This window comes from Mesoplodon bidens, assembly GCF_964165515.1.
Source record: "Mesoplodon bidens genome assembly, chromosome: 4".
NCBI lineage: Eukaryota > Metazoa > Chordata > Mammalia > Artiodactyla > Ziphiidae > Mesoplodon > Mesoplodon bidens.
The window spans coordinates 93081701-93095236 of NC_138160.1; the positions used below are offsets into that span (position 1 = coordinate 93081701).

General features: G+C 45.7%; 1 protein-coding gene across 2 annotated transcripts in view; it reads left to right on the top strand.

Moving 5' to 3' along the window:
• Positions 1-13536, top strand: part of MCC (MCC regulator of WNT signaling pathway) — a 279822-nt gene that overhangs the window by 207372 nt on the left and 58914 nt on the right. For both annotated transcript variants that reach the window (XM_081231323.1, XM_081231324.1), the window contains one exon: positions 1087-1293. In XM_081231323.1, coding sequence (XP_081087449.1) covers positions 1087-1293 — 207 coding nt within the window. The remainder of the gene's footprint in view (positions 1-1086; positions 1294-13536) is intronic.

A 13536-nucleotide genomic window follows, 5' to 3' on the forward strand; every position in this document is an offset into this window, starting at 1 on the left:
GGAAGCCAAGGGTGTCTGCCAGCCAGCAAGGGACAGAGCAGGCTGAGTAGGACATGAGTCTCTGACTTGAGAGGAAGGACAAAGCACTGCATGTGGAAAGTGGCAGCACGATTTGGGTAACTGTCCTCATCAGGGAACCAATGTGAGCATCCAAGAGTGACACATCCTTACGCCACCCATTTTTGAGACCTGTTTCCCATCCCATCTCTTCACTGCCTCTACCCCTACATGGCAATCCCACCTCGTCTTTCCAGATCATTTGGTGCATGCTTCCTTTTCCAAAGGACAGTAATTGTGAATGAATAGTTTCTGACAGCAAACAGAATGAGTTGTTCCTTTTTTTTTCTCGAATTTTATGCGTGTTTCTTCTCCATTAATACTGGTGTTTTTAATGAATTTTTAAAAAAACTCTCCACATAGTATTAAGATTCTGTTCTTTTTAAGCACATAGCTGTGTTATTAATTAAATCCCTCCTGTCTTAGAAACCTCCACAATGAACTCACTCTTTTCTGTGTCACTGAGGTTTATTTTTGTCTTTCTTATCTTGGGACTGAACCTCATTCACACCTTCTGATTCTGTTGTGACACTAAAAGCTGTAAACAGTGATGTGACCTATCCTATTGCTGAGTTGGAACATGGGAAGCCTGTAATTTAGGAAACTTCAAGTTAGATTTTGTATGCAGTTTGCAACCTCACATTTGCTTTACCTGGATCACTAACTGGCTTGCTGTCTGGTTATGTGTATTCACCGACTCTGGACCGTGGGTGAGAGAGAGAAACATCTGTGTGGACCTGGCAGTTAGCACTACTGATAGACTTAAATACCAGGAAGGGATTGTGCTTTTCTTACTGGGGGGACTGCTGGGTCACACAGACTGTGACCCAGGCAAGTGACAGAGCCTCATCTGAAAATGGGGAGAGGATAGATAATCGGGGGCTCTCGCCAGTCTTGATTACTTTCTGCAGTGAAGTGACTGTGGAACCCACCCCTCTGGGCACACTCACCCCGAGCTGGCCTGTTTTCTCCCCCTCCCGTTTCTCCCAGGGAACTCACTTGGCTTGTCTCTGTGGCTGTGTTTTCCAGACAGTGGAGGAGATCGAAGGGGTCCTTGGCCGGGACCTGTATCCCAACCTTGCTGAAGAGCGGTCTCAATGGGAGAAGGAGCTGGCTGGGCTGAGGGAAGAGAATGAGAGCCTGACTGCCATGCTGTGTAGCAAAGAGGAGGAGCTGAACAGGACCAAGGCCACCATGAACGCCATCCGGGAGGAGCGGGACCGGCTGCGCAGGAGGGTGAGTGCCAGGCCTTTCCCTGGGGGCTGGGGCCAAAGGAGCAGCCAGCTGGTCGAGCCAAGGGCAGCCCCAAGAATTTGGTGGCGTTTCTAGTCTTGTGAATCACCATCCTTTTCTGATGATGAAGTCGTTCTTGAAAGTATTCTGAAAGCGCTGAGACGTGCAGGTAAGATTTTTAAAAACGCTCTTCTCTGCAATCGCAGATCTAAGTGGATGCTAAAAAGTATCCCAGTGCAGTGATTCTCAACTATTCTCTGGGTACACACATCTTTCCCCAAGCTCAATTAAAATGTTCTTCCTTTGAGGTAGGATAACAATATTTTATAATGTGCAAAAATATACAGAATTTCCCCTTTGCAGTTTCTTCTGTAAATTTTTCTTGAAACTTATAGTACCTGCTCTCACATATCCATACTGAGTCTACTGTGACATGTCCTCTCCTCTAGTGCAGACTCATTAAAGTTAATAATCTTATATATATATTTGTGTGTGTATGTGTGTGTTCTGAGAGAGAGAGAGAGTGTGTGTGTGCGTGTGTGTGTAATTCCTGGTAGTCACCCCAGCTCACTAAATGGCTCTATGGCCTGAAAAGGTTTGAGAACCACTTTGCTTAGGAAATACAGCCATTACTAAAGGAGCTGATGTTTCAGGATAGAAATGTTTGGCAGAGTTGTTAAAGCACTCACTTTTCCAAAGATGGAGTTTTTCTTAGGAACCCACAAGTACTTCTTTGTTTGGCTGTTAATTTGATCTGTGATTGGACTGGAGGTGAAGCAGTGAATTCTGCAATCAGAGACAATTCCCTCTGAACTTCACTTTGAATTACTAGACCTACTTTATTCTCTTTCTGCATTGTGGCAATATTAGAAGCTTGCTTTCGAGTTGTGCTGTGACTGGTAATTTTGCACACAGAGGAGAAAAAAATACATCCAGTTGATCACACCACTACTCTTTTTTTTTTTTTTTTTTTTGCGGTACGCGGGCCTCTCACTGTTGTGGCCTCTCCCGTTGCGGAGCACAGGCTCCAGACGCGCAGGCTCAGCGGCCATGACTCACGGGCCCAGCCGCTCCACGGCATGTGGGATCCTCCCGGACCAGGGCACAAACCTGTGTCCCCTGCATCGGCAGGTGGGCTCTCAACCACAGCGCCACCAGGGAAGCCCACACCATTACTCTTTAACTTGCTTTTCAGTAAGATCAGTGTGTGTACATCATTCTCCTTTTAATCTACATGCAGTTTTCATAATTGCCATTATTTATGAATATAGAAGAAATTACTATTTTTGAATGTTATCAACTCTTTTCCTCATTTGTGGCTATTGCCAGCATTCCTAACTCTCATATCTGAATGTCATTTTGTGTGAACTCACACGCATAAGCTTATTTTCAGAACCCAGCTGTATCGGATGCAAGTCTCCGTCCTTGCAACAGCAGGTGTAAATCATTGCAGTCAGCAAAGACTTCTGGGCAAGCTGAGGACATTTACTTAGTGCTAGGGCCCACAGCACCTGTAATTTCCTGGGCTACACTCCCTGATCATTATGACTAATGCCCTAATTAGGTGTGCTTGCTTAGCGTGCCCGTTCTGATGGTGCTTACTTTGTGAAGGAAATGTTGGTCGTAGGCCTAATTACATATTGTGGTTTAGAATAAATTTCCTCCTCTAACTTGAGTTACTAAAGCACAAGACAGCCCTTGATTGTGACTAGCAAAGGAGAAAAAGCCAGTTCCCCTTCGAGTATTTTCTCCAACTCTGGAGGTTAGTATTAAGGACAGCATAGTGTGATGGTACCACACTCTGTGCCAGGGACCTGTGACCACCTGGAGTCACAGCTTGATCTCCCAAGCCACTGTGAGTCTCTGGCAAGTTACCTAACCTCTTGGTTTATTCCGCCATGAAGTGGGGGTAATAATAGTACCCCGTGCAGGGAAACTAGGTAATCCTCATGAATTATCTAAGCACTTAACCAGTGCATGGCATGTAGTAAATGCTCAAAAATTATCAGTAATCGTTTGGGATGAAATCCAGAGATACCTGTTTAGTAGTCTGGAAAGGTTAACACCATACCATCTTTTTTCCCCCAAGAATTCTTATATATTTGAAGGACTCAGAACTCTTAGATGGACGTTGAATAACTACACACGCACACACACACACACAAAATACTCAAAATCTTTCTTCTGATCACATTTATTACCGTGTAAGTTTTGCAGTTAATACAGTTTTATTTAAATTTATATAAATTTATATATTTTATATAAATTTATATAATTTATATTTCCAAATAAAAATATATTGGGGAACTTGTTTCTCTTCCTCAACTGGAAATTTCCTCAGGAATTTGTATACATACCCATGAATTAGATTTATTTCTCTTTATTTCAAGACAATTGTGGGTGTCAGAATTTGCTAGATGCCTGTAAATGCCAGTTTGCTAGATTTTAAATGCTGGATGACTTCTACCTACCACCACCCAATATATTTTATTCCCCTGAAGAGAAATCTGTCTTTTGTGGTTGGTCGTTGTGTCTTCTTCATGATATATAGCTCTGAGGAATGACTGAGTTCTAGTTTCATTTCCATCCTTGTGGTACCACCCGATAACATGGCTGGTTGGCCTTTCCTGTCTTTCTAGCAACTCAGAATCCAGAGTTCATCAAAGTTGTGTGGAAAGCAATAGAGGCCACTTTTTTTTTCCGTTGCCCACGTTCATTGTATAGAATTTGAACTGACCAGATCAATAGGATTGGTGCTTGCCCCCTGCCTGTAATTAAACAGAGTGCTCTCAGGAGGTTTTCTGAGCCTTGTTCAAGATTTAATTAAATTAGATCTTTAATGTCAGCTAACAGATTGGGCTACTTGGCAGAGCAGTAACTAAGGAACAACAGGCAGACAGTTTTTATTACTGGTCCTGGCTCATTATTAAATGAGGTAATCATTTAGGTCTGCATGCTCTGTAATAGAACCACTCATTTCCTCACACTGAAAGGAGCTGGTGTAATTTAGGCAAAGTAGAATTAATTACTCTAGAAAGGGAAGCATTTGGCTCTTCATTCATTCATTTTGTAAACATGATTGGTCATCTTCTCTGTGCTAGGCAGAGCGGGTACGGTGATGAACAGGACACAGACCCTGGCCTGAAGGATGTTTGGGAGACAGGCAAATAAACAGGTTATTACAATGGTACATGGCAAGTGATAGGGAGGGATAAACACAGGAGAAGCCCTGAGAACTCATAGGAGGGATATGTGATGGCAGGTCCAGCCTCTCTATATTACGTATTTTTTACCTAATTGTTTAGGTCAACTGCTGTGTAGCAAAAATTATCAGTGCTTTCCTCAGATAGTTTGGTAAAGCAAACTGGATGTGACCACTGGCTCATGAATCTGTGTCCCATTGAACCATAGACTTGAATCAAACACAGGCAACACACATTTTTTTTTTTTTTTTTTGTGGTACGCGGACCTCTCACTGTTGTGGCCTCTCCCATTGCAGAGCACAGGCTCAGCGGCCATGGCTCACAGGCCCAGCCGCTCCGCGGCATGTGGGATCCTTCCGGACCGGGGCACGAACCCGTGTCCCCTGCATCGGCAGGCGGACTCTCAACCACTGCGCCACCAGGGAAGCCCAACACACATTCTTTATGAGATTTTGTACAAACTCTTCAGAAAGTTCTGCAAAGTCAGTTATAGTTTTATTATAGCAAAAAGATACAAATCAGAGCCAGCCAAACTAAGAGACATATAGTTGAAATCTGGAAGAGGTCTGAAGGCAAAGCTCCCAACTGTTTTCTTCCCCTGGAGTCCTGAAAGGTGTTACCTCCTTTGCGCTGTGATGTGTGGCCAACTCAGAGCATTGCCAACCAGGGTAGTGCACCCAAGCTTCCGAATCCAAAGTTCTTATTGGGGTTTAATTATGTAAATGTGATTGATTGAATTGTTGGCCGTGTGGTTGGATTCAGTTCCCAGTTCCTTCTCCTTTAGGGATATCAGGCTGATACGCTTTGGGTCATTTTTAAGTCTGTGAGTCATATCCTTTGGGCCACTTTTAAGTTTGCGAGTCTGCCAGGGTGGGTAGTGCTGCACTGCGTCTGCCCACAGTCCTTCTAATGCAGGAGGAATCTCGTAGGTGTGAGGGGTCCGGCACTTTCCTACTCGGGCATGTGTGCAGCGTGCAGCACTCATCCTGTAAACTCACCGCCTGTGGCGATTTACTGAGCATCCTCTTGTATGAGCCCAAGAGCTACCCCTAAAGCCATTAGTTCTAAATCCGTTGGTGCCTGTTTCTAACTACTGCACTGGTTCTGAACACCTGATAGAATCCACTTTCAGTGTTCGCCCACATTATCTTGAAGGGCACTTGACAGTCAGTGTTCATGCTTAAAGGGAAAGAGGAGTCCAAACCAAATGAAGGAGTCTGCTTAGAAAGAGTAATGACCTTAAAGGTTAACCATGTGTTTTATTATGTACTTCTTTCTACTAATTAATTCATTTATAATATGTACTTACTATTAGGCTGACCATCCTTACTGGGAGATAAGATGTAAAGCCTCATGCTGAGGTGTCCGGAGCTGGTCTGTCTCTGAAGCAGCCATTCACTTCATCTGAATTATCTCCCATGATAGGCTACGTCAGTATCACTTTGATATTTTTAACTAAAAATCAGTAACAGCAGAGATATTTCTAGAAGTGAAACTGTTGTGACCTTACATAGGTTAAATAAAGATTCATCTCCGTTTTGCCTTATTTAGCCTTAGATCTCATGTGAACTCTTCCCACTCAGCCTCCCTCTCCGTGATACTTTTCTTGTCTGTATATTGAAAATGCAGGACTGCAAAACAGTACTTTATATTTCCTGTGAATTTATATGTGTATTAATGTGCCTGAATTCTACATGTGTGTATGCAAAAATATTTAAAATAGAGCAGAACAATTTAAGCCAATCTCATAATAGTTATGGGGGTGGGGGGAGAGAGTACCTACGAGTATGGGTCAAAGGATATTTTGAACACTTCTGTAGTGTCCTAGTTTATTTTTTTAAGTGTGTATTCTTACAGTTGTATGGTTTTTGTTTGTTTGTTTGTTTGTTTTTATGCGGTACATGGGCCTCTCACTCTCGTGGCCTCTCCCGTTGCGGAGCACAGGCTCCGGACGCGCAGGCTCAGCGGCCATGGCTCACGGGCCCAGCCACTCCGCGGCATGTGGGATCTTCCTGGACCGGGGCACGAACCCGTGTCCCCTGCATCAGCAGGCAGACTCTCAACCACTGCGCCACCAGGGAAGCCCAGTTGTATGGTTTTTAATATATAGAAGTAGACTCACAGAAATAGAAGGGAAGCTACTATGCTAAAATATTAAGAGGCTAGTAAGTCTAGGCTGTGAAAAGATAGGCATGGTTTTTTTCTTTCTATTCTTCCTTAATTTCAAATTGAAGAAACAAAAAAATAAAGTATGGATTATGGACCATGATCAGTATCTCCCAGCTTTAATAACTTGACATCCACACACAAGCACAGTTATTCTCTTTTGTCCTTGATGGAAATTTGTTCATATCTTACCTGTTCCATTTCTCTTAGGAGTTTCTTTATATGAGGAAGAAGATGCCAATATTAGCGAAGTTTAAATTCATAAAATACTTATTTAAAAAAAACACACAAAAAACAGCAACCCTGTTTTCACGTTCCCAGCCCTAATCTGGCCTCGTAGGAAGGAGCTGAGAGGAGGGCGATCTTGCTCCAGTATTTCCTTCCACCTCAGTTTGGGAGTCCCGGCTGGCTCTTCCTTTGTGTGACTGGAGTATTAGTCAAGATGAGGATAGGTTACACAGCAGTAGCAAACTAACCCCCCAAATTTCAGTGGCATGGCCCACCAAAAGAGCTTATTTTCTGGTTGCACTGCACGTCCACTGCAGGTTTAGAGATGAGCACAGAGCTCTCCTCCATGTATTCACTCAGGAACCCAGGCTGATGGTAACCCATTATCTAAAACATCACTTGAACAGACTCACCCCTGTATCTGAATGCTTCTGCTCACAGCCCATTGGCCAGAACTGTACAGATGCTCCACCTAACCGGAGAGGGGCTGGGAAGTATGAAGGAGCACATGGGTATTTGTTGAGCCATAAGTGTTCCTAACACTGCTGATTTATTTGCTCTGAGTATGATACCAGATAGACTTGGACAGGAATCAGGGTGCCAGAGAAACTGGCGGTTCCACTCATCCCTCTCGAGGTGGCTCGCAACATGCGTGACAGAAATCACTGGGAAGCTCTTTCAAAGGATAGATGCCCAGGCCCTTCCATGAGCCACCAAATCAATGATTGGGGTGTAGGACCCTCGTACACTTCCCTGTTGTGATCCCAGCCATCTCCCAGACAGGAAAGGGAAGGCAGTGTCCTTCAGTCACTGGGCGTGTTCCAAGAGCCTCTCCAGCCATCTTTACCTCTCTCCCCACAGGTGGAGAGAAAAGAGAGAACCACAGCCTTCTGGCACTTTCTATTCATGCCTAGCCTGCTCCTCCAGGGGCCACAGTATGGCAGTGATGAATCTTGCATCTGAAACAGGAGAGGTTCTCAACCCTGTCTGTCCACTCACCAGGGTCACATGAGCTATAGGAGTGGGTGCAGAGACGGGTGTGCTTATCCTAGAATCTAGCAGGACACGGGCACCCTGGGGCTCCAAAGGCAAGGTGCATTGCCTGGCATAGGGAAGGACTTCCCGTGCTACCCGATGAAGGAAAATAGTGTTACCAGGTGCCACCTACCCATGCATTTTTTTTTCAGTGCAGTCTTGATAGTTTATTTTTAAGGACGCATTAATAATATTAATAGTATTAACATTCTTTGGATATTTTCAGACTAAACATACCCCTCTTGGACTAAAAATAGATACCTCTGAAGGCAAAGCAGGTCGCAGAGCCTGAATTGTGACACTGAACATGTTTTGAGCATTTACTTGTGATGAGCAGTGATTTATGCACATCTCATTTAGTCTGCACGAGAATTCTACAAGAGGTACTATTATACCCTTCTTAGACATGAGAAAACTGGGGCCCACAGAAGTTTAATAATCTTGGTCTATGCTGACATTAACTCTTAGCACCAAAGCTTTGGCTCTGGTAGCCTTACTGTGGGATGCAGCATTCATTTTTCTATTGTTTGGACTCCTTTCCTGCGTTCTCTGTGCTTTTTTTTTCCCCATTTCTTCTCCTGCTTCCACACAGACCAGAAGTAAAGCACCCTCTCTTATAGTTACGTGGGTGCCAGACTACTTAGGGTACCACCCATCGGTCTTCCTGGCATTCCAAAACAACACAAAGTGAAGACAAAATACGTCTGTTTCATAGAGAAAAGGCTATGTGTGCATATATTTGTCTTGAGCCCGACGGAGCATTATTGGCAAAGCCCGTCACCCCTCTTCTCTGTAGTTCAAGGAAGCTTTAAGTGCAATCCAAGGCAGAGAACCCTCAAAACTCTGATTTCCTCGTGTCTTCTTTGGAAACTGTTTCTAAAAGGGCTTTGTGCACATTTGTGCCACGGAAACTGTGAAGCAACTTTTTTAGCTGTGGGCACCGGTGTTGGCTTATCCATCCCTGTCTCCCTTCTCCAGCCTCTGCTCCTGTGAGGAAGTCCAGCTGCGTAAAGGCGAACTCTTGGCTATAAAGCACGTAGCTGACTCCGTTTGTTTGAAAGCTGGTAAGAAATGAGGAAGACAGCCAAAGCGCTGACCTTTTCCCTGACACAGCCACTTAGGTAATCCAGTCCAGGTTCCTTCGTGGGCTGTAGAACAAAAGAACACAATACACCCATCACATCTTCAGAGAATGGAAATGCTGCTGGGCTTGCTTTCCTCCTTCTGTAAATAAATTCTGATTTCTTATCTGTTGGAGGGCTCCAAGAAGGAAAAGTCTTATAAAATCTCCAATAGGAGGAAGTGGTTCTCTGCAAAACACTCCCCAAGCTTGGACTTAGAGGAGGCAGCTTTCTTGAGACTCCACCAGACTCACCGCCTCAAGCTTGTTCAGTAGAACTTTTCCGGCCCCGTGATCCTCAGCCCGCTGCAGGGTAGAAATCATCTCATCTCAGCCAGCCCCAATTCACAGTGAAACTATGGATTACGATCTAACCGCCCGAAATTACGGCTACGCAGCGACCATTGCTCCGTTATCATCGGCAGAACAGGCTCGTTCTTTTATGGCTAATAATAATGTTTCTCATCCTACTCAGGACTCTGGTGCCACCTTTCTTTCGTGCTTGTCACTCATCTGTGGACCACATGCACAGATGCCTTCATCAGCACACTCGGTCATCTCGTTGTCTGTGCTCCTACCATGGTCCTGGGGAGAGCAAAGGGCCAGTAGCTGCTCCGCTTATGCCCGCCCCTGCCTCACTCTCCCGGTGAACTGCCCGCCTTCCCGGAAAACTACCTCTGTGCCCACCCCAGCGATCTTTGTCCGCGACAGCTCTAGCCCCAGACTCTTCCTCCTCGCCAGCATCTCGCTCTCTGGCTCTGCACAATCTCTCAGGCTCCCTAGTGCCCATCTTTGTGTTTACTTTCTTTCATTTTTTTTTTTTTTTTCAATTTGGCCTGCGGGGCAGAGAAATAAGCTAATTACATCCCTCTGTTAAAGCACACTCATTGATCGTGAAAAGGCCCTCTTTTAATTTATGTATTGCTTTTCTCCCCCACTCCCTCTCCCTCACTTTTATGTGTGTCCTTATACACGATGTTTTGTGTGTTGTTTTTAATTTACATCAGTCGTGTTGTGCTGTAGACTTTTTTCTTTGTTTCCCCCGAGCGCTCTGCTTTTTAAGGTCTGTCCATGTCGCTGTGTATGCATGAGGTCTGACGGCCTCCTGACATCCTGTCGTGTCCCCGCCACGGTTACCGCGCCTGACCTCCAGACCTCCCACTACCACAAATAGCGCTCCAGTGCGTATTCCCGTGCACACGTCCTCTTTGGTCCTGTGTGGAAATTCCTCTGGAATACATGTCCGGGAGTGACGTTGCAGAGTCCTGGGGTGTGCAGGTTCTTACTTGGACCAAGTCCTGCAGTGCAGCTTTCCAGACTGGCCCACCCATCTGTCCGCTCACCAGCAGCATAGGAAGGTTCCTCCTGCCCCTACATCTCCGCCAGTTTTTGTGCTTATCACTATTCCTCTTACCCCATTCTTTTTCTGAGTTCAATGTTCTAATTCCTGAAAAGCCTGTGTCCTTGGGAAGTTCTTTCAGCAAAGGTCTACGGGTGCCTAATTCTTAATCTTTGAGAATATCTTTATTTTTGCCCACACTCTTCATGATAGGGGTATAGTTTCTTGTTGTTGCTTAGACAGATTACCACCACCAGTGGCGTAAAATAACACAGATTTATTAATCAGAGTGTCATCAGGGCTGTGTTCCTTCTCAGTTGTGCTTCCTTGCCTTTTCCAGTCATTCCTGCAAACTCCCTCTTACCACCTAAGGTAATATATTCACAGGTTTCCAGGATTCAGGTGTGGACATCTTTAGGGGCCATTACTCGGCCTACTGTAGTAGGCTAGGTATTGGATTTTCGGGTGACAGTTTTATTTGGCGATGTTCAACAGATTGTATTGAGACTGATGCTGTGTCAGACACTGTTCAATGTGTTGAATACAGTAGTGAGTGAAACAAACCTACCCCCCTGCCCCAGAGCCTGTGTCATCTCTCCCCACCTGACAGCTTTAAGATTCTCTCTTTATCCTTTCCCCTCACTCTACATTTGCACCGCAGTGTTTCTAGATACGCTGTGTTTTCATCCTCTTCTTCCAGTTAGCACCAGCTGCATAACAAACTGCCCCAAACGTGGAGACCTAAAACAACAGTCATTTACTGATAACTGCATCCTCCTGGGGATGACTGGGCTCCAGTGGACAGTTCTCTCTCTTGGGCTCAGATGCAGTCGCAGTCAGATGGTGGCTGGAGCCAGAGTCATCTTGAAGGGTTCCTTACTCGTTTGTCTGGTGGGTGAGGCTAGCTGCTGTCTGGACCTTAGCAGGGACTGTTGGTCAGAGCACCCACAAGCATCCTCTCCGTGTGGCCTGTGCTTCCTCACGACAGAGTTGGCGGAGGGTAAGGGCCAGCATCCCAAGAGACAGCTAGGCAAAATTGTATTGCCTTTTCTAACCTAGCCTTGGAAGTTATGTGGTAGCACTTTCGCTACACGCTGTTCATCAGATGCAATCTCTCAGGCCAGGCGTGTGCAACGAGAGGGGAACTAGAGTCCAGTGATGGAGAGACTATCAAAGCATTTGCAGACACATCTAAAAACTGCCACAACTACTTAGCTCCTGACGTGATACTTAAGACTCAGGACTTACGTTGGTCTCTACATCTGGAAAACTCACCTGTTCTCTTTTCAAATAGTGTTTCTCTGTCATTATCTGTGTTCCTATCCTCTGGAACTCCTTTAAAAGTGTGTTGAAAGGGCCTCCCTGGTGGTGCAGTGGTTGAGAGTCCGCCTGCCGATGCAGGGGATACGGGTTCGTGCCCCGGTCTGGGAGGATCCCATATGCCGCGGAGCGGCTGGGCCCGTGAGCCATGGCCGCTGAGCCTGTGCGTCCGGAGCCTGTGCTCCGCAACGGGAGAGGCCACAACAGTGAGAGGCCCGCATACCGCAAAAAAAAAAAAAAAAAAAAAGTGTGTTGAAGCCACCCAGTGACACTTGCATATTTTGTCCTTTTTTAGCTGCCCATGCTGTGTTCTGAATTCTCTGTACTGTGCTCCTGTTCACTACTTCTCTTTCCAATTTTATCCAGTCTAAAGCTTAACCTGTACGTTGATTTTATTTCATTGACTGTGTTTTCCATGGGCTTTTCTTTTCATCTACCTATTCTTGTTTGATATCTGCCTATTTTTGTTTCGTAATTTATTGTGTACAGAAATTACTCCTTTTATCTCTTTAAGGGCCCTAAACGTACTTGTGATTGTGATGTGGTTTACTGGTTGCTTTATTCTGATTTCTCCTCCAGTGGATTCATCTCCTGATTTAGCCTGCTGGCTCTCCTGTCTCATCCTCCTCTCCCTGCAGTCATCCTTCCATGTCGAGCAGCTCCATGGTCCTGGGCTCCCAGTCATGGGAGACTTAAGTCTCTTCCTGTTCTCTAATGATATTGGGTGGTTTACCAGTTAGGTTTCTGGGGCAGTGAGTGGCCTGGCAAAATCCAGACCAGTTTTCACTGTGAATTTGTAAGATTGGGGTCCCACACTAGGGAGCTAGGATAAAGCCTGGACTCCACACCCAAATGTGTCACAGGTCTGAGATGTTGGTTTCTTAGGCTTGACCTGTCTGCACAGCCCAGGGGCTCCTTTCCGGCTTCCGGGGCAGCGCGCTGAGTCCGCTTCTCAGATGGGTAGGGCAGGAAGGCTCCCAGCTTGATGCTGGAGGATCAGCTCAAATAGCCTGACGTGCAGGGGCCCCTGTCCCTCTCCCCACCACACACACCCCAGCATGCACACTCCACGCCCTGCTCTCCATCCCACGGCTCCCTGCTAACCTCTCTAACCTTATTTTTCACTTCGTTTCTGGCACCTGGAGATTTTACTATCTTTCTTTGAACCTTGGCAATGAATTTCTTTCTCATTGTTCCTTTTTATGTAGCATTTATATGCATTTTTCATAGGAGGCCTGTTTACTTTAGCTGAGGCTGTCATATGCTGGAAATTTCCATTTGTTCAGTATACAGACAGGTACCCCTCCTGTTTTCAGCCCTACTTCTCATTCTTGTCCTTCGTAGTACCTGCCGAGGCTGCGTCTAAACCCTGCCAACCTTCTTCTGGGTAGATTGGCCACCTCCCTTGTATAGTTTATAGAATTTGCCTTTTTCCATTTTGTTTCTTTCATCAGTACTCTTCCTTCCACTCTGCTTTTAAGGAATGCGCCCAAATCCTCTGTCCGCTAATGCCCCAAGCACATTCTTTTCACTGTTACGGTTTTGATTCTCTCTCTCTCTCTCTCTCTTTGTCTCTCTGTCTCTCTCTCTCTTTAGGTTATTGGTCAGCTTCCTTTCTCATTTCTTTTTTTTTTTTTTTTGCGGTACGCGGGCCTCTCACTGTTGTGGCCTCTCCCGTTGCGGAGCACAGGCTCCAGACGCACAGGCTCAACGGCCATGGCTCATGAGCCCAGCCGCTCCATGGCATGTGGGATCTTCCCAGACCGGGGCACGAACCTGTGTCCCCTGCATCGGCAGGTGGACTCTCAACCACTGCGCCACCAGGGAAGCCCCCT